The following is a 20,826-nucleotide window of genomic DNA, read 5'->3' as shown; positions in this document are numbered from 1 at the left end:
TTTTTTGTGCCTTGTATAAACAATGAAAAGATGCAGACAGCTAGCTCTCAGGTGCCTGGGCTGGAGGAGACAGTACCACCACACCAGGTGGAGCTTAATCTCTGCTTGCAAAGTAAATGTTTTCCGAAGAGCCTCACCTTCACTAATCTAGAGAGTGATCTTCCCCACTAAGGAGGCCGCGGGGGGTGGCGTGAGAGGCCCCCAAACCTGGAGCGAGCCTCCCTGGGGTAGAGTGAGGGGTGGGGGTTAAAGAGAGGTAGCCAGGTACCACAGGAGTGGATTTAACAGAGCAATGCCCTTAACGGTTTGATTGTTTGGATTTTCAGGGTTATTGAGTTCCAGGGTACAAGCAACTGGAAGGAATAACTTTGTTGTTGATTGCCATTGAATGATGAAAGCCTAATGACAGGATATCCACGCCTCTGAAGGCCCTCCCCCTCCCCTTTCTCTATCTCTGACTTCTCTGAGGTTAATCTCATCCTATAAAATTAAAAACCAACCAGTATATTCCCATAGTGTGTGTAAACACATGCAGGAGTTATCTCAGCCTCGGTGACCTCCCAAGTTCTTGTAGTTAGTGACCATAGAGGCTGCTCCTGTTATTCTAAGAATAGAAATTGGCAAGTAAGGGGCACCAGGGGACCTTGCTGTGGGGCATCCATCTGCCTTTGGCCTTTGGTCTGTGCTGTCTCACCTGGTGTTTCACCAGCATGTTCTCTGGCTTCTCTGTATATGAGCAAAGGGAGGAGTGACCAACTTGCTGCCCAGCCCCCTACTACCCCACAAAGTGGAAATGAAAACAGACTGGGGTGAGACCCTGGGCTGGAATTGCACTTCCTTCACCTGGCCACCCTGTGATGTCTGTCCTCAGCTCCGGAGCTGTCTTTATGGACATACTAGGACTCATTTTCTTGAAGTTTGCCCTCTGTGGCTTGAGGGCTGAGTGTTTGCTTCTTTTACCAACAGACGAAGGCCCTGGTATGTGTTCCATCCCCGTCAGTCTGTCAGGTTAGCAGGACTTCCACTTCTCTGGAAGTGAAGGCCAGAAAGAGTATGATGTGCCTCCCAGACTCGGTGTCACTGAAGGCCCCTCTCCTGGCGGGGCCCATGTGCCCAGATGTAGGGGAGAAGCAGTGAGGAGCTCCAGGAGAAAGCAGCTCGCTTTCACATAAGGTGATGTTCTGATTCCTGTCTTCCTGGCCCATCCTACCACCCAATTTCCACACCCCCAGTCAGCTTGGCTCTTTGGTGGTTCAGATCTGTCACCCCTTAATAAAGTGGCTTTCTGGCTGCCGGGGATTGAGAGCTGCTACCGGGGAATGTAAGTCACTAATAGAATGGAAAACACTGTGAAATGCTCCGAGGTGCCAAGCTGGGCCCAACCCAGTGTGGTTCTAAAAGGCTAATAAAAATCCACCAATTAATTGTGACAGCTCAATGGAAAATTATTCAATTGTGAACAGGGCCAAGCAGCAGCTCGAAAGGAGGAGGGGAGATGTTGCCATAGTAACATCAATCTAGGTTCTCAGCGGTCGAAGCCAGCCTGGGAGTGAGCAGCATTAGCCTGCCGCTGCATCTGACACGGGATGGGATGCAGGACACAGCAGAGCAGCGTTTGAAAGAGATGCTCTGCCTCGCCCCGGGCCTGTGGCCACTACTCCAGGCTGAGCGCTGGCCTCCCCTGGGGTAGAGAAGTTGTTTGCAGAATGCTCTTTGCTTTGAGAAAACTGGGGAAGGAGCAGTCAAGCACAGGAGGAAAATACACCCCATATTGTGTTTCCCTCTACCTTTGACCATCGGTATTTTACCAACTGCCAATTAAGGGGCTGCTGGGACAGGTGTGGATGCAGGCAGCACGATTTCCATCTCCCCAGAGTTAAGGCCCTCACTGCTCGGGAAAACCAGACTCTGAGGGCACAGAGGACCTGTAGGCAAGAGTCAGGTGAGCTTTCCATTATGGTTTTCAGTTGCAACTTTTATTTCAAAAGAGGCACACAACACATTCATATTCTGAACATTTGAAATGCAACCTTGCTCAAGCAAAAATGTATTCCTTCATTGTTCATCTCCCACTAGACCCTTGGCTTGGTAAACACTGTACCACCGAGGACAGTTATCAGAAGGGAATGGGCAGCCAGTTCCGAACAGTCTCCACACCACAGTGGGGTTTTCTTGCTAGAGGGATCTTGTGTTAATGAGGGTGGAGAACAAGATTTTTTTTTTTTTAACTTTCAGAACTATACTCTCTACCTAGTGGGGTGTACTCACTGAGAGCTGCACTTCGGATGTCAGCTACAGGCGTTCTTATGGAGACTGTCAAAACTTTACTCTGCTGTCATCATCAGCCCACCTCGCTTCAGCTCAGAGCAGCACAGCCAGCCCTGCCTGTTCATTGACTGCCGGGCCAGGGGACTGCTCAGAGCTGTGCCACCAGAGAAGGGGGCTGGAACAGCTACAGTAGGGCAGTGCTTTCTTCTTAACCAGGATACAGCTGGCTTTAGGTCACCTCCTTTTTGACACCATCCAGGTCTTTGCCTTGGCCAAGTTGGAAGTCAAAAGCAAGCACCCACCTAAGTGATCCTACTGCTAAGAATTCATTGTAATAATCCCCATGCCTTTATAGTGTCCCCGTCTTTCAGGCTCAAGGAGAAGACAGGAGCGGGAGTGGTAGCAGGAAGGGTCCACGGACGCCCTGGCCCCTCACCGGCGGCCGAAGCGGAAGCTGAAGCCACCTTTCTTCCTGCTGTAACTGCTGAGCTCCTCAGCCAGGGTCCCCAGCGGGCCGTTGGCCTTCTCACCATCCGCCGGGAGGAAGCCAGTAGCCTCGCTGCCATCATCCTGCCTCCCGAACCGGAACCTGAAGCCAGCACGCTGTCGGCCCGACATCTGCAGTTCCTTGGCCGTGACAAGCAACCCATGTGGGTGTGGTGCTCTCAGCCACCGGGAGGAGGCCCGTGGGAGGGGGGCGCGGTGCCCCCCAGGCAGGTTGGCCCAGCTCATCTCGCCTCCGACACCACTCATGGCTGCCACGGGCTCTTCTCTGTCCAGTAGAGGAAAGCAGGCACCCAGTGGCAGGAGGACAAGGCACGACAGGGACCGAGGACTTATCATCTGGCTCAGAGGAAAGAGAAGAAGAAGTTACAGGCTGTACACATGGGCCTTGCACGACAAGTTGTCAACAGTGCTTCCCAGGGCCTGGGCAGCCCTGAAAGGCTGGTGGCTCAACTGAGCCCAACTTGCAAACAGCTTGAGGAAGTGTCACTATGCGGTGGATCAGGCCTTTATTTTCTTAGCAGGCTCAGGAGCTGATTGAGCCAATTAGGCTGATTCTCCTCTCCGGCAGTCCCCTGGATCTGACGGCCTTGGCAGCTTAGCATTCAGATACCCCCGCTGCTGGGACGGCTCACAGCCATGCACCAGCAGCCCCCCTGAGTGCTGTGCAAATTCAGGCTCGTTCTTTATTATAATTATTGACTCTTGGGCCATATCGTCTCAGAGCCACAGGGTAGAAAATTCATAGCATCAATCTCAGTTTTCAACCTGATAGTCTAGCTAAACTGTATAGCTGGGACACCCAGCTAACGTCTCTTTAACATGGAAACGAGTTGCTCCCGGAAGCAGGACACAGATTTGATGTTCCTGGCCTAACTCAAACACTCAGCTGTGGAGGAGCATGTGGACATGCCTGGGCTGTTGATGAGCCCTACAGAGCACCGTCTGTGTGCGCGGCTGCACGTCCCCTTCACAATAAGCTTAATTTTTAGGCCCTGTTAGTCCCATGTTTTCAGGCAAGAAGACTGTCAGGCAGGCTAGGAGGTGGTGCCTAGGCCACACAGCTGGCAGGTGGAGGCCCTGAGATCCATGACTCTACTGGCCACACAGCTGCTTGGTTTGCCAAGCCTGTGGGTAGTGCTTCCTGGCCATGTCTGGTACCATCCTCACAGGCCTCCCACAGGAGGGTCCTACCCCTTTTATGGAGGGCGGCATGCTCAAACAGGTGACTCACCCAAGATCTCAACAGCGTTACAAGCGACAGAGCTGGGGATACAAGCCCAGGTCTAAGTGACTCAGAATTGCTACTCTACCCCATGGAGGTCCGGGCTGGGCGGGGATTTGAAACAGAAATAGATCTTCCCAAAATGCCCCTGCTTCAGCAATAGTTGCTCATTCCCTCTTAAAGGAAGCCTTTTTGGTAATGACCATGGTGAGCTGGAGCCAGCTATTCCTCTGAGGAGTAGAACTGAGACTAGAAGAAAGAGCTAGTTCTGGAGAAGAAGCATGGGCTCCCCAGTGCTCTTTCCAGAAATGGCTCCCTTGAAGACATTTCAAAGTGAACTCAGCCAGAAGGCTTTAAAAAATGATAAAAGCAGCCCTTCTCTCTACCCAAATCCAGCCCTCCTAACTTCCATCATAACATCCCCCGGGGCTGGAGCCAAGTCTGGCCTGTGTCAGGGAAGCCTCTCCGTCGGGGCCTGGGCGGAGTGGAGGGCTTTCCACCTGGTAGACAACTCCACTTGGGGATGGCCTCTGCGTCTGGAGAAAGGGCGGATTGATGCATAGAAGGAAGTGGCTCCTATCCTTTTCTGGGGGGTTGTGGACCTCTTCAAAAACATGGTGGAAGCTTGGGACACACACCACCAAAAATTGGGCCCCAGCATAAGTCACAGCTTCAGGCCCCCGTGTTTAGGACAAGGCAGGGGAGGCACATAGTGGGAGAGCTGAGCTGTTGAACCAGCTGTGGCCAATCTGGCCTGTAAGAGGAGGTGCTGGTCTCCACCCGCCTGGGGCCTAGCCAGCCCCTGACCTGGCCCCCGGCCCCAGTGAGCAGGGCTCCTGCCAGGGATGGAGTGGTGGTACTCACTGTGCTGCGGGTCTGCTCCCCAGGAAGGCTGCTGGGCAGGGTGCCTCTGCCTGGGAGGTGTGGCTCCTGGCTTCTCTCCTGCCTTATATACCACTCCCCCCCTCCCCGTGAACTTGCTGCTCTGAGGTTTGATTGCTGCACATTCCTGACCCTGGGATTCCATTGGGGACGCTGGTGGTGAAGGACTTTATCACTGCGTTGATGAAAGACCCACTGCAAACAGGATGTGGTCTGATGAGAGGAGCAGAGGGGGCTGCCCTTTGCCCAGAGGCCCGCCTCGGGTGGAGGAGACTGGGTGGCATCATTAACTATAAATCTTGGGCACAGACCCTCAGGCCCCTTGGAAGAGGCGTGGAGGGCACACCCACCCTTGATCCTAGCGGTCCCACCTTTGTCGGGTCTGCCTTACACTTCGGAGAAGTGGGGGAAGGTGTCCCCACCTCCTCCCCTCCCACCCACCCCCACCCCCGCCACATCCCACCAGCTCAGCTGTTCCTGTGGGTGCAGGAAGTCAGACCTGTGAGGCCAACAATTGCCTCTCCCTCCCTCCTTCCCTCCCTCCCTCTGGTTAGGCAGCAAGTAGGCCAGGTGCCATGGTTCGTGGCTCGCCAGTTCCCAAGCCTCTCGAGGGCCTGAGCGGGACAGCAGGAGGGCTGCCAACCACGACAGGGCCTGTGGCAGGGGTTCGGAGCCCACTGCCTGGCCCAGCCCCTCTCCAGCTGTGTCCCCTGGACCACGGTCGACGTGTTCCTTAGAAGGGAAGCTTGAGGTTCCCGCCACCATAACCCCAGTGCTGGCCTCGGTGCCTGATGCCCATTTGGGAAAGGAAGGACAAATGTTTTCCAAACTCGCTGATGCTCCCCTGGGTGGCTGACAGTGCCTCGCTTTCTGGACCTCAGCTGAGAGGGCTCACAGCGACGGATCCCGAAGAGGAGGCTGTTGGCCCCATGTGGGACCTGCCAAGGGCAGGGGGAGGGCTGTCATGGTCACAGCTCCAGCTCTTCTCACAGCTGGCACCCACAGAGGAGGACACCAGCAGTCATCACTCCCAGGGGCTTTCTCCCCAGGAGAGCTCACCGGTGGGCTTGGGGAGCATCACGTGCTGTCACCCGTACTTCGTTCCCACAGTGGAGTATGGAACTGGAGGGGCAGTGCTGTGGGCCCACCTGTTCCACACGATCCCCTCTGGTCCAGGCATGGCCACTGGCTGGGCACCTTGCGCACCTCTCAGGGAGCTCACCCCGTGGTGGTTCACTCTGCCTGCCCCGTGATCACAGGGCGACACTGGGGGCTGCTCCAGGTATGAGGTCTGCATGGCTAAACCAGGGTGAGGTTCCCAGGTGGGCAGAGTGCACTGCACAGTACTCTCCCAACACTGGCCAAGGTGCGAGGCAGGTGCCCGGCATGGGGGGAGGCGTCTATGTGGGTGCCAGCGCTTGGGCTGGTCCAGCCTGCAGCCCCAGGAGCCCCTTCACCTGCCTCTGCTGTGCTCCCATCCCGCTGCTCTGTATCTGAGGAGCATCTGTTGGACACCAGCCTGGACAGGTCCCTGGCCACTACTTCTTGCTCGGCCTAGATTTTCCCTCCACCGACAGTGAGCTGGGCAGTGAGGGGAGCAGGTGCCTGGTGAGGCTGCAGCTGCCCGTTGCCATTCAGGGGGAACCGCTCAGGTGAGGCTGGGGATGAAGCACAGAGGCATTGCCCCAGTCTCCGGGGCCCTTGCCCACCTGTCAGGTAGGTGCTGGGGGTGTGGAGAATCACCCCACCATCACACAGGAATAGAAGTGGCCTCATGGGCACTTCCTCGCCCCCGTAGACCTGAGAAAGGGGCTAGAACACATACCCCCTGCAGGGGGAGGGTGGAGACTGAGGCTCAGAGCACTTGGCTGTGCAGGACAGGCCCAGCCCCCACCCTGCACCCTGTCCAGCCCCATCTGTGCAGGAAACCTTGGCTCCCCTTAGTCTTGTCTGGAGAGAACAGGGTCAAGAAACGGCAGTGTGGATTGACTTTGGGCCTCTCCCTGGGCGGGAGTGGGGAGAGGGAGCACCCATGCGCCAACCAGAGCAGGTGCAGGGCCAGCTTTATCCATCAGGTAGGGGCTGCACTGAGGGGCTGGGGTGTGTGTGCGTGTGACAGGGGAGGTGCAGGGTCATGTTATTGCCCTAGTTAGTGCTGGTGACGCTGGTGACACTGGTGCTGGTCAATGATGCTGTGCGGCCTGCAGTGGGCCACTCATACTGTGAGGCCTCGGGCCAGATGACCTGCCCTCTCTAGGCCTCAGGTCCCTGGGTGTCAGATGGAAGGTTCTGGTGCCTGAACTGAGCTCTGTGAAATTTCTCAGGGACAGCCGTGGAGAGTAGAGAGGGCAGAGGTCCAACCCCAAAGGCCACCCCATCCTGCTGGAGGAAAGCTCCCCTTGGCTGTTCAACACACTGAGCTCCTAGAAAAGCTTCCTCTGTGAGAATCACCACTGATCCAGGTCCTGCTCAGAACTGGCACCTACGGCTCTGAGAAGAGGCCACCGACAGTCCAGAGTGTTGGGGCTTGCGCTTGGGGTGGGGGCAGGCCTGGGGGTGAGTAGCCCACAGATTCCCCAGCCCCGAGCCCCCTGTCCCCAGGTCAGAGTGCCCGGGGTCAAGTCTGCTGTTGGATTTGGTACCATCCTTCCCAACTCCTGGGCCCCCAGCAGGACGCCCCAGAGCAGCTGACCCAAAAGATTCTTGTTATTTTTAAAAAAGTTATTTAGAGAGAGCATGTGCGCAGGGGGAGGAGCAGTGGGAGAGGGTGAATCTCAAGCAGATTCTGCCCCCAGCACGGGTGTAGAATTCTACACTCTGAGGTCACGACCTGAGCTGAAACCGAGTCAGATGTTCAACCAAGCCACCCAGGCGCCTCCAAAAGAGTGTTTGTAAGTGTACTTCCTGGGCTCCCTCTAGGGAACGAGAAGTGGGAGAGGTGATACCTCTGGGTGCTCAGAGCTGCGGATGGGCCGGCTCCAGGCTGTGGGAAGGTCAGGGATGGCTCCAGCTGTGCGGGTCGGAGAGCAGGAGGGTCCATTCAGGCTCAGCTCCCCACAGCAGGGTCAGGGTGAACGGGGAAGGGCCTCCAGGGGGGTCCAGCCTTCTCACACTGAGTGAGGTTCCCTGGGAAACGGCCCCAAGACATTGGTCCTGGGATGTCCAAGCAGACCGGCAGCCTGAGCTCCTCGACTCACCCCTGCCCTCGCTGCTCTGCACGGGGCTGTGGCTTTGCAAGGGTGGCACCTGCTGGCTGTGTTAAGCCCAGGCTCCCGGTGGGGCTCTTGGACTTCTTCCCAACCACCTTGCAGGCATATGCAAGTACGCAGAACTGGGCTCCCCCAGTGCTCAGCCATGCCCCAGTGGCCTTGGGGCAGTCACTTTCTGAGCCTCGGTTTCTCCCCCCAGCCTCGGACAGCAGGGGTGCTCACATCATGGCAGGGGTTGGGAGCTACTGGGCGAAAGGTGGGTCTGGTATGGCACCAACTCAATCCGTGTTGGCCGCTCCTGGTGCTCAGGAGAGCCCAGACGGAGCCCTCTGCGTACGCACATACCATCAGAGCCCTGGCAGTGCTGCCCGAGCCCCTCCGCTGTGGGCGGCCTCTTCCTGGGCTGTGGTATGCGCGGTTTGTGGCTGAAATGCAAGCCCCCCATCAGCTGTCGAAACCTACACGACTGAGTCCACAGACTCTTTCCAGTTGGCCCAACGAGCTGAGGCAGAGTGGCTTCCTGCCAGGGACGCCCTGTGTGGAAGGCCTGGTGGCCGCAGGAGGGAGCCAAGTGGGGCAGGGCCCGCACCCGGGGCAGGTGTGGCCCATGGTGGCCACGATGACCTCAGTGGCTTCCCAGGGCCGGGCTCAGGAGTCGCATTGCCAGACGTTCCTGTGGGCCTGAGAGCGAGCTTTGGAGCAGGCAGGACGGCATGCCTCTGGGCTGGGGACACTGGTGGGACGTGGCGTGCTGTGACCAGTCTGGAAGCCCCCGGCCGCCGGGGCAGAGACCTCCGTCTGCCACGTGGCTGGGCACACAGACGCCCTGCAGCCACCTCCCCGGGCCTACGGCAGGGCCCTGGTGCGTCCTCCTTCCACGGGCCCCATGCCGGGTCCGATGTGGCCGCCCAATAAATGCTGGATTTCATTAAATAACTTAGGGGTTGGTTTTGTCCTCAAACTTCACGTTGGTTTTGTGAATAAATAGCCATTGGGGACTGTTGTTTTTAATAAAGTCTCAGCTCCTCGGGACTGCAGCCTGAAGAGAGACCCGCAGGGCCCTCTGGGGACCCTGGGGGGAAGCACAGGTCTCCCCCACCGGGTGCAGGCAGGGCAGGCCTCACCTCCACCTGCCCCTGCGCCAGCTGGGGCCAGGTGTGCAGCTGGTTCTGCTGCAGGATCTGGTGCAGCCTCTGGGGGGCACAGTTCTCCGGGAAACGTGCCTTCAGGAGAAATAAAGACCTGAACGGTGAGGAAGTTGGGGAAATCGTGCAGGAGTCCGTCTTGGAACACCTGGTGGCAGGATGTGGGACACCGAGGTTAGAGGCAGAGGCCCCAGCAGGTCACGAGACTTTATTAGACACAGGAACACACACGACACCCACTGTGCACAGCCCCACCCAGCTTCTGTCCCATCCCGTGCTCCATCCACGGGCAGTGACCCCGCACACACGCAGCCAGCCTCGTGTGCATGCCTGTTGGCACAGCCGGGCACCAACCCCCCCCCACTCCATCTCCACGCGGTCCCACCACGGCCAACCTCAGCCGTCAGGGTTTGCTGAGTCCTGCTGGCGGCCGGGCCCGCTCAGGGCCTGGGGACAGCTCTCTCCCTGCAAGCAGGTGAAGAAACTGAGGCCCCAGCCACTTGGACCAGAGCCTAGTGCCCTTGTTCTAGGTGAGGACATCTCCTGCGGGCATGGTGCTCCTCCAGCTGCACGGGACAGAGATCCGTGGCTGACCCCTGGCCTAGCTGGGGACCTCCAGCCCGGCCCCCCACGTTGGCAGACACAGCCCCTCCCCTCCCGGTGTCCTGGCAGTTCCGGCCCCAGCCAGAGGCCCGCATGCGCGAGGGTGGCTGACGGTGGGAGCAGGGGACAAGGAAGAGGCCGGCCTGCGATGTTGCTTCTGCCCCAAGACACACGTTATCAAATGGATTTACGTGCGGCTACGGTGGGGGGCGATGCAATTTGGGAACTGCTCACACACAGTCTCTCCTGCGGACCGTGCCGAGGCCATCAGGGTGGAAGCCCAGGAACCGTCCGTCCTCTGGGCGCAGCGAGCTCAGGTGACCCACCAGGTGGCCCCCGGGTTAACTCTGAGGCGTGTCCAAAGTCTGGGGGGGGGGGGCGCGGGGTGAGTGAGGCCACTGGCTGGCTCCGCATCACCCACCAGTGCTGGTGGAAAGGAACCCTCAGAAGCTTGTGGGGCCACATGCACTGGCCAAGGTCCCCGTGTAGAGACCCCGCCTTCTGCTTGGCTGGCACTCCTCATCAGAGAAGAAAAGGGAAGGAGATCGGGTCAGGTCACAGGTGACAGTGGGGTGGCAGGCGCCTGCTGTTAAACCATCCACACAGACCCCTCCAGACAGAGTTCGGGTGCAGTGAGCATGGGTCCTGACTGACATTTGCACCCACCCGCCACCCCTCAGGTCTTGCTAGAGCTGCTTCTTGCCACCTGCTCTAGCATCCTCTTCTTTCCACGGTCCCACTTTCCGTGGTCACTCCCACGCATGTGACAGCCACTCACACGGCCAGGGCCTGCCTTGCCCACTGCAGCCCTCCTGGCTCAGAGCAGGTGCGCAGGGCCCCCTGTGCTCCACACCGGCCTTCAGGGTGTGCCCTCTAGGAAGCGGGGTACACTGGCCTTGGAGCCTCAGCCGTTCCCCCCCAGGCCTGAGCTGAGCCGCGTCTGTTCTACGGCCAAGCCCTGGCAGGAGCGCCCGAGCTTCCTGACACACATGCACATCTGTGAATCCATTAACATCACACTCACCAGGAGTTTGTTTGATGACAGATCAGAAAACGCCTGACACTTTCCAAACAGCGGCTGGCACAGGAGGCTGGCGGGGGAAGCCGGCTCTAGCCTGGGGCTGGTGGGGAAGGGGGCTCCCTGGGACGAGGCCTCGGGGTCCCACCTGGCTCTCTGTGGCTGGGGGTCCCGGCAGCTAGGTGCACTGCCTCCTCTTCTAGAGGCCGGGAAGGGGGCGCGTCCCTTCTCGTCCTAAGGAACCCTCCTGCGCTCATCTCCCCCCATTGCCCCCTCCCCCCCTCCGCTGGGCTGCTCCCCAGGACCTGGTCACCCGGGCTGCACTGCCCAATTCCCAGCCGCTTCTGCTTCAAGAGCCGACAGGGCAGCAAAGCTTTGCGGAAAGCCGTGACAGGTGCAGCTGCGGGGACTGGCCAGCTCATGCTGCGGGTCGGTGGCACTGGGAGCCCCCCTGCTGCCCCGGCCGGCTGTGGCTCCCGATGACTGATGACTGCAGCACAGCTTTGGTGGAGGGGAGGGGAGAGCTGAACCCCACACTCCCGTTTGCCTGGCTCACCCACCTTTGGGCGTCCTGCAGGGAAACACGCCCTCCGTCCTTCCCGAGGGGATCACTGCTGCTCGCCCCTGGGCAGCTCCCAAGGCTGGCCTCGTGGAGCCTCTCAAAGGGCCCCAGCAAATCCCCGCAGGTAGGAACTTCGTAAAACAGCCCCGGGCTTGGATCTGACGCAGGACATCAGGGTCCCAGCGCGTCCATCAGGGTTAAGGGCCGCTGACCTTGGGAACCTGCAGTTCCTGTCAGGGGTGGGGGGTGGAGAACGACAGAACACTGGGAGGATTCAGTGCAAGGTTGTTTCCAGTGTCTGGTGGTGCCTCGGTCCCCACGGAGTCTGTCCCTGTCCCCTGACCCGAGGTGGCAGCACCCACAATCACCAGCAGGAGGCGGCCTCCCACTGAGGCCTCAGGACCCTCACGTCCAGCCTCCACCCTGTAGGCCTGCTGGCAGGAGGCTCTAGGACCCTGGAGTCCCTGGAACTGGGGTCAGTGGGGGTGGTGGTGGTGGTACAAGACCCATGACGGCCCAGAAAATAGAGAGGTCCTCACTGGCCAGGCCCAGAGGGTGTAGGATGGGCCCCAGCCTCCCACAGGGAAGCGGACAGGGTGGGGGGCACTCCGGCTGCCTTAGGAAGGCAGGAGGCTGGGAGCAGCAGCCAAGGGGACTGAGGACCTCCCAGGCCTGCAGGAGCACAGGGGTGGACAGAGGGGGCGGGGGGGAAGCCCCAGGGAACGGCCCAGGCCCCCTTGGGCTAGGAGTCCCACAGGCTGCTGCGCCCCAGCCTGGCCTGGGGGAACGGTAGGGTAGGGCAGCCCTCCGCACCACCACTCCCCACGGTCCTGAGGGGAGAGAAGGGGGGCGGCCAGGAGGGCCAGAGGAGGCTGGCCTCGGACCTGACTCCGAAAGATCCGAACACTGCCTCTGTCTGCTACAGGGGCTGCAGGGGTGCTGCCTGCCCCTACTCTGCACCCCCAAAGCGCCAGGTGTTGGTACTGGCAAAGTTGAGGGGCTGCCAGGGTGCCTGGCGGACCGCTGACCAGGGGAAGGCAAGACATTTAGCCCAGGAGCCCAGGTCCCAGCAGGTAAACGTGGGGTTGCCAAGTGCACCCTGCCCCACCTCAGCAGAGGGGAAGTGGAGGGTGGGGACAGCGCAGAGGGGACGGACGTGCAGCCCACCCCGATGCCAGGGCAGGTGGGCATGGGGGGAGATGCAGGTGCAGCGGGGCGGCAGGGGGGGACGAGGGAGGGGGACGGGCGGTGGGCGGTGGCACGCCCATCTAGCGGTCCCCACGGACCGGCCGGATCTTCATCTCCGAGAACTTGAGCGAGTACTGCCAGCCAGTCCAGGAGGACCACTCAATGCCGTCGGCGTAGGAGGCGTGCGCGCCGCGCAGGTACTGCCCGTTGAGGTTGGACGTGTGGCAGTTGCGGTACCACCAGGCCCCGCGGTAGAAGGCGGCGCAGTTGTTCTCCGAGTGGTCGCTGTCACGGTCCCTGGTGGTGAACTTCATGCCGCTGTGCTTCAGGAGGGAGTCCCCTGCGCAGGCGCGTGCACACACACAGGTGTAGGCACGGGGACGGCCCTGGCACACGTGTGCACACATAGACATGATGCCCCCCACATACACACGTGCTGTGCGTGCACATCTGCCCCAACGTGCCCCTGGGGTCTGCATGGGTGACATGCTCCCCCAGGGCGCCACCTTGGGGGTCCCCAGGCTGTCCCTGGTCCTGGCTGTCTCCGCCCCTCCTGCCACCTCTTTCACACACTCCCTTTCCCTGTCGGGCCTCCAGGTAAGAGAGGAACACAGCCCAGAGGGGCGCAGCCACCACACTTTAGAGGTCCAGCAGGTGTCCCGATTCCTGGCTCAGGGCTCACTTTGCTCATCTGCAAAATGGGTGACCAACTTGGGCCCCGCTGCTTCGTGCTGCTGGGATGAGGGCCAGATGGGACTTGAGACACGCCAGTCTGGGGGTGCCTCTGTCCTTCCGGGTGGGGAGGCAGGCGGGTGCCCCCCCCCCGCCCTTCTGTCCCCCTACCTGCAGTGCCCGAGTAGTCAGCCACGGTGAGCGGGTACCCGTCCTCCTCCGGGTCCACGGAGAACAAGCCCACGCCAAAGCTTCCGTAGCGGGCGTAGGCCGTGCTGTTGTCGAAGTCTTCCAGGTCAACGTGGAGTTCGTAGGTGGCCTGCGTGGTCAGGGCGTGGAGCCTCCTGAGCCCTGGGGCGGGGGAGAGAGTGGCTGGGGGGGACTTACGAAGTGACCCCCTGACAAGAGGGAAGTGAGGGGACCCGAGGGCCAAGCTCACGTGGTTGGCGACAGGACAGTCTGCCCCGGGCCGCAGCCCTCCTCCTGCCAGCCTGTGTTCAACAAGGAAACCGAGGACGGACGGTTTCTCAGGTCAGGTCATGTTTTACCAAATGTTTGCGCAGAAGGTTAGTGGAGAGGCTGCAGGAGGCAGAAGGAGCCTGGAATATCTGGGTCGGGGGTGACAGCACCCCTAACCTCTCTTCCACTCGGGGCTCCGGCCAGAAGGGGGCCGGTCCCTGTACACACGTCCCTGAACCTGGCCTCTGAGCCTTTGCACATGCTGTTCCCTCTGCCTGGGACACTTTTCCCTACTCCTCCGGGTTATGTTGGGTTCTATTTTCAGGCCTTAGGAAGGCCACCTGGTCTCCTGTCGGGGCTGAGGACCTCTGCCTACCCAGGGGCTCCCCCTCTTGGAGTTTCTCATTCTGCACCCGGGCTGCTCCCCCCACCCCAGGGAAGGTCGCTGAGAGCAACATGACTGGATGGAGCATCTGTGTGGGGCTCAGTACACGACAGGTGCTCGGCACATGCTGGCGGGGTGGGTGAGCAGTGGAAGGTGGGGTCTGAGGCTTCTGCTGTCTCCGGGGCCCAGCCCCGCACCTGCCCGTGCACCCCATCGTTGCCCGCCCGCCCTCACACACTCACACCCAAGGTGCTTCCCTGCCAGTTTGATTACTTCTTGATTAGGAGGGCATTTAATTAAAATTATAAGTTATCAGCATCGAGTGACATTTTCATCAGCCTCTCCTTCCTGAGCTGCGAACGCCCCGCAGGAGGGTCAGGGCGTTCAGGCTAAGGGGGCGAGGGGCCTGTTCAGCCCTTCCCCGTGGGGGCCAGAGGGGGACCCCAGGCCTGTGGTCCAGCACCAGTGCCTAGGAGGAGCAGCTGCAAGAAGAGTAACAGCGGTGCCCCCGGCACACCCACTGCGGACCCCCTGCATCTCCCTGGGCCCCCACCCTCATCCTGCTCCCCCAGGCCCCACCAGGACCCGGCTCTGAGCAGAAGGCTTTCATCCCCCTGCCTCCCTCTACTCGTTCCTGTGCTGAGCTGCCCCTCTGGGGGCCCCAGCCTGCACCCCCACTTGCCCTCCCCACACCTGAGGGCCTCCCACACAGTCAAGGGCTGGCATCAGACAACGATGACAACCGCCACCAGCTGGGTGGCCCTTACAATCCAGCCCCTGTTCCAAGCTTAATGAATCCGGTGGAATCAGAATGAGTCCAATTTAATGAAAGCTCCTGGAGCGGCACTGCCCACGGCACGCATCACCCAGGAGTTTGCTGCTGCTGCGTGACCCACGAGGCAGGGGCTACATCATCCCTACGCTATGGGTGCCGAGAACCAGGCACAGGGAGGTCAAGGGATGCGCCTAGGGCACACGGCTGGGAAGTGGCACAGCTGGGATTTGAACCCGGGCACACCTGCCTGGACTCCTTGCTCTTGCTCAGCTCTAGTCCAGGACAAGTATTCCAATCCAGGGATAGGGCAGGAGGGACTCCAGCCTGGCAGGGATGCTGGATGATTCCAGATTCCTCTCCCCCACTGAGTGGTTGCTGTGCACAAAGGCCCACTGTTTGCTCTGCTCCCGGTGCGCCATCCCCATACCCACGAGGGGCCCCTGGGCAGGGTGTCCTGGAGGAGGGGCAGGGTGGGGGCGCTGGGAGGCCTCTGCCATCTTCACCCTTCTTCCCACAAATGTCACTTCCCTCCCTCGCTCTCCCTCTCTCTCCACCCCCTGCGTCTCTCCAGCGCCCGCTCATCTGCCAGGACACTCGCAACCCCCACGCCGCACTTTGCTGGGCCCCTGGAGGGTGAGCCGAGATGGGACCTCATCACCACTAGAGTTGGAGGAAGAAGGAGCCAGTGGGTTAAGATGGAGGAGAAAAATACTTAGACCCCAAACCTCATACCATCACCCCCAACAAACTCCCAAATCTCATACAAACACTGAAAAAACATTCAAAGAAAAAAAATAGGAGATGGCTTTGTAAAACTGGGAGGGGAAAGCAGGGCCTAAAACCCAGAGGATACAAAGGAAAAGACTTGGCAAGAACTGGCTTCATAAAAATTTAAAATATCTAGGAAGAAAGTAATAATAATAATAATAATAATAATAATAATAATAAAAGAGGCTGAGACAAATGACCAGGAGTAAATACATATCATGTGTATCTGACAAAGAATCAATAACCTTAATATATAAAGAGCTCCCATAACTCAATAGGAAAAGATCAAACACTGGGTGAGAAGGTGACAGGGGAGTGTGGAAAAGCAAAGGGAGGGAATGGCCAGGGCGTGGAGGGCTGAGTTGACATTCTCCTCAGGGCTCCCTGTCTGCCAGGAGCTAATCAAGGCCCCACTTAAATGCATCCTCCCGCACCTTCCGTGGCTGCTGATAGATTTCAATTAAGATGCCGTGAGTGGCAGAGTCACCAAGACTGCTGCAAGGGGGTGGGTGGTGATGCAGAAACAGGGCCCCCACCTGCCAGCCCCCTCCCTAGCCTGACACACGCACGGGGGTGTGGTGAGGCGGGTGGGTGGGTGGGGTGTGCGGTCTTCCCTCCTAGGAGCTCCCTTCTCCCAGCCCCTATCCTGCCGCTGCTCGCACTCACTCAGTTCAGGTCATGGTTTAAAGCTTGTGAATCAAAAAAAAGCTTGTGAATCCTGCCCAGGCTCCCTCCACCCCAAACACCCACACCCTGCTCACTCTGGGCCTCATTTCCTCGCCCATAAGAGGACAGGACAATAGCAGTGCCACCCTTTCAGGGTGGGTGTGAGGCGTCAGGGCCGAAGTCCATGACATAGGCCAGGTATATAGCAGGTGCGCAGTAAGTGGACTGGTAATAAAGCCCACACTGGGGTGCCTGGCCCTTCCTGCAGCCAGGCCCTGCCCAATAACAGGGACACAGGACACACAGCAGAGGCCAGGACAGAGGGGTCCTGCCCTCGTGGATCACAGGGTCAGGAAGGGAGACAGACATTAGGCAAGTGAGAGCGAAGATGGCCTCCCAGGTGCCTCTGCGCTTGTGGCCAGTGGGCACGTACAGGTTCCACCTTTGAGACTGAACTTCTCTTCCCCTAAAACTTCCTATAGGCCTACAGGCTGGAACCGTCCTGACCCCCACGTGGAGCCCAGCTCTCTGATCAGTGCTCCCCACCAGCCACATGCCTCACCTCTTCTCTCTCCTGCCCCTTGCTCTCCGGGGATGGGGGGTGGGGGTGTGTTCCCAGATACCCAGGCCCAGGGAAGCCAAAGCACAGCAGGTGTGCTGCGGGGTGTGCGAGGCCATTCAAACATGGCGTGTCAGCCCAGTGCTGTGGTTTTGTTTTATTTTTTAAAGTGTACTTACTTAAGTCATCTCTATACCCAATGTGGGGCTTGAACTCACAGCCCTGAGATCAAGAGTGGCACGCCCCTCTGACTGGGCCAGCCCTGCCCCAGTTTTAATGAGTTAAAAATATAAAAGGGGGTGACTGCTAATGGGGGCACAGGGCTTCTTTTGGGGTGCAGAAAATGTTCTAGAATTAGGTGGGGGTGAGGGTTGTGCAACTCTGGGAATATACAAAAGCCCCCCAGAATGGTGCACTTTGAAACAGTGAATCAGGGGATCCCTGGGTGGCTCAGTGGTTTAGTGCCTGCCTTCGGCCCAGGGCATGCTCCTGGAGACCTGGGATCGAGCCCCGCGTCGGGCTCCCTGCATGGAGCCTGCTTCTCCCTCCTCCTGTGTCTCTGCCTCTCTCTTGCTCTCTGTGTCTAACATGAATAAATAAATAAAATCTTCAAAAAAAAAATGAGGGCAGCCCCGGTGCCCTAGTGGTTTGGCACTGCCTTCAGCCTGGGGAGTGATCCTAGAGACCCGGGATCGAGTCCCATGTCGGGCACCCTGCATGGAGCCTGCTTCTCCCTCTGCCTCTCTCTCTCTCTCTGTGTGTGTGTTTCTCATGAAAAAATAAATAAAATCTTTAAAAAAAAATGAAATGGTAAATCATCTCTACCTGTTCAAAAACCCAAACCTCACCCCAAGTCCCAACTCCCTTCCAAATATATATATATATATATAGGACCTCAGACCTATGGTTTTTATGGACGTTATACTTCAGAATGAAATTAGGTAAGATATTCAAATTTTAAAATACCAAATGAATTTCAAGACAAATAGTAACAGTCACGTGCTGATTAGCTTTCGGAGCCTTTGCCGAGGACCACGCAGACCGTGCGCCAGCCGTGGGAAATGTGGAGTGTGCCACGGGGCCTTAGGAACTGCAGCCTCTCTTTTGGGAGTTAGGCCCCATACACCCCAAGCACACAGCAGGCATTTGCTGACCCCTGAGAGCAGGGTGATTTGGGGCTGTCCTGGACATCTCTGTGCCTGAAACTGAGCCCTGTCCCTGCCCCCAACTCAATAGACTCAGGGTGGTGACCAGGTCCCAGGGCGTCCCAACGGGAGAAGTACGACCCCTCCAAGGGACCCACTCACAATGCCGGCGCTTCCTTTGGCTTCCGGCTCCTTGACCTCATTCATGTTGAACACACGGATCACCTTTCGCACCTGGGAGCTGGCTCAGGTGTGTGGGGGCCCAGGAGACCCTGATCACCCACCCTCGGGGTGGGGTCATGGCTCTTACCCAGCCAGTGCTCCCCCGTGAGCTTGCCGAAGCCATCCCGGTACGCTTCCCAGCCTCGGAAGAAATTCACGGAGCCGTCCTCGCGGCGCTGAAACACCTGCAAGGGATGGAGAGCTGGTGCCGGCCTCCCCGGGACCCCCACCCTGACGTGCGTCCCCTGCCCCACTCACTCCCTTCAGCGGCCCGCTGGAGGAGGGGAGGGGCCTGGGGCAGAGCGAGGACTGGAGGGCCTAATGGTGGCCCCCGAGATGGGACCGACTGTCTGCTCCCAGGTCCCCAATGACTGCCCCCAGGTCCCCAAAACGTCGCCCCCAGGAAGGAATCAGGGTGACCGTGCTGGAGAAAACCTGGCTTCCAGGCCCAGCTCTGCTGCCTTGCTGTGGGACCCTGGACTGGTCCCACCTGGCATGGGCCTCAGTTTCCCCAAGGCTGAAATAAAAGGGGTGGGCAGAGGGTCCTATTATCTTTTCCCAGGTCAAAACAAAACTGGGCAAAAATGCATTCTCGAGTTTTCAGGAATCGAGAACACACACACGCCCAGGCCCAGCCTCCAGAGCTCCAGGTCTCAAAATGATTCTGCCAGAGTCTCCCGCCGCCCCCCCAAGCTTGAGAAGCCCAGGCACCTGGGACCAGAGCCCCGGCCACTTCTCGGGGGCCTGGGTGGCGGGCGGGGAGGGGGGCACAGGAGTCCCCAGCCCGCAGGGGTGTGGCTCAGGCACCAAGGCACAGCCGAGCTGCCTTGCTCCTCATCTTACTGACATTCCCGACTTGGGAGTCAGGAGTCCCATCGGTTAAATTGCTTTGAAATAAGTCCCGCGCAGCCAGGCCAGAGCTGCCGCGAGTGTTTACAGGATCCGCTGACAATCCCCTTCCTGGCTGCCGCCCCTCCCAACTCTTTCTGTGTAACAAGCCTTTTCCTTGCCCATTTGCCGAGGCAGCACCCCGCCCCCCACCCTCCCACCTCCATCTGGGCCACGTGGCGTGGAGATGCGGCTGCAGCGCCAGTGAGCTGCCGGTTTCATTACTAAGCAGCCTGATTTCATCCGCCTGGAACTGCCCGGGTGCATCATCTGCCGCGAGCTCGGCATCTGTCCGTGGGGACCTGTCTGTCACAGCCTTTGGGCAGCTCTGACGTCAGGGAGTGGCAGGGAGATGACACCTCTCTTCTTGCCCTGCGCTCTCCAGCCCGCCCGGCGCTGACATGTGCAGTGCTCAGAAGGGACCGGCTGGGGAAATTCGATCAGGCTCGGAGCGATGTGAGAGGCGGTGGGCAGCGGTATTGATGGCCAGATTGGGACCCTGAGCACGTGCCCTTTGAAAGGCTTAATCCTGGCAGAAGCTCTGACACTCCCCAGAGAAGTCTCGAGAAGGCCGCGGGCAGCAGGAGCCTGTTTCTGCAGGAGGAGGAGAGAGCCAGGGGCCGGGTGGGGGCAACGGTTGGGACCAGGGCCCTGCCACTTAGAGCACTGGCCATCGCCCCATCTGCCTGGGCCTCAGCCTCCCCGTCTGTTGGTGGGGGTCACAGCAGCGCCTCCCCCATGGGCCGTGGTGGTCCGCGGAGAACGTGCTCAGGGCCTAGCACACAGCCGGTGCGCATGCCCGCTGCGGAGCGACATGGGCCTCTCCTCTGCCCCCGGCCCAGGAACACTCACTCCCTCTTCCTCCTAGACTCAGGCCCTACACATGTCCGCCCTAAGCCATCCAGCCCCACCCTTCTTCATCTGTCCAGATGTTCCACTGAGCATCCCCCTTAGAGCAGAAAGACACAGTTCCCCCCCGCCCCCCGCCCAGGTAGGCAGTCCCTAAGACATAGGGACAGTGGGCCTGCCCAGCAGAGCCAGCTCTGGAAGGGAGCCCGGGGCAGGCCTGGAGGAAGGGCAGGGTCCCTGCTACAAGTGAGGCCGGGTGGCCCTGGGGATGCCACCCTTCCCCTCTGGGCCTCATCTATCCTCTACCACTGATAAGCCAGGCCTGCCTCCCAGGACCCCAGGGAGAGTGCTGGTACTGTTATCACCATCATTGTTATTTTTTCCCGTCAAATACTATGTATGAAGTAGAATGGGGGGGGGTGCCAGGCTTCTGGGCACAGGCTGGGCATAAACCCTGGAAACTGAGACAGAAGGCAGAGTGCCCGTGGTGGGCTGGTGTTGACAGCTGGCCATGGCAGATGGGGGGCTGAGTCCCTCTCACTGAGCACGTTATTATTCACTGAATCCTAACCCTAACCCCAACCCCATTGTCTGCCCCCCTCACCCTTACAGCAGGCAGAAGCTAAGACCCTGGTCACAAGTCAGGTGGCAGTGAGCATAGAGTGGGCGGTCCACGAGGGGGGACCCACCCCTCATTCCCTCATGCGAAGGCCAGGCTGGACACCCAAAGGCCAATGTCCTACTGTCCACATCCCTTTCATTTGCCACTGAGCGGACCTGGGACATGCCTCCTTGTCCCCCTGTCAGGCTTCTTCTTCTTCTTCTTTAATATTT

General features: G+C 59.2%; 2 protein-coding genes across 2 annotated transcripts in view; both read right to left on the bottom strand.

Moving 5' to 3' along the window:
- Window positions 1–2,700: 2,700 nt before the first annotated feature.
- QRFP (pyroglutamylated RFamide peptide) lies at window positions 2,701–3,111 on the bottom strand. The gene has a single exon (XM_055316616.1). It carries the CDS (start codon window positions 3,109–3,111, stop codon window positions 2,701–2,703), a length of 411 nt encoding a protein of 136 aa, XP_055172591.1.
- An 8,047-nt stretch (window positions 3,112–11,158) lies between these two features.
- Window positions 11,159–20,826, bottom strand: part of FIBCD1 (fibrinogen C domain containing 1) — a 33,082-nt gene continuing 23,414 nt past the window's right edge. Inside the window, exons 6-8 of the mRNA XM_055326702.1 lie at window positions 18,344–18,440; window positions 13,448–13,627; window positions 11,159–12,944 (exon numbers count right to left, since the gene is read on the bottom strand). Of these exons, the coding sequence (XP_055182677.1) occupies window positions 12,685–12,944; window positions 13,448–13,627; window positions 18,344–18,440 (537 nt within the window). The 3' untranslated portion in view covers window positions 11,159–12,684. The remainder of the gene's footprint in view (window positions 12,945–13,447; window positions 13,628–18,343; window positions 18,441–20,826) is intronic.

Source organism: Nyctereutes procyonoides, unplaced genomic scaffold (assembly GCF_905146905.1).
Source record: "Nyctereutes procyonoides isolate TBG_1078 unplaced genomic scaffold, NYPRO_anot_genome, whole genome shotgun sequence".
In the NCBI taxonomy this organism is placed as follows: Eukaryota; Metazoa; Chordata; class Mammalia; order Carnivora; family Canidae; genus Nyctereutes; species Nyctereutes procyonoides.
The sequence above is the reverse complement of the archived record's forward strand: the minus strand, read 5'-3'. Positions and strand labels throughout refer to the sequence as shown.

Bases quoted from the DNA above. Each gene is read 5' to 3' on its own strand.
- QRFP (XM_055316616.1), bottom strand. From the start codon at position 3,111: ATGATAAGTCCTCGGTCCCTGTCGTGCCTTGTCCTCCTGCCACTGGGT.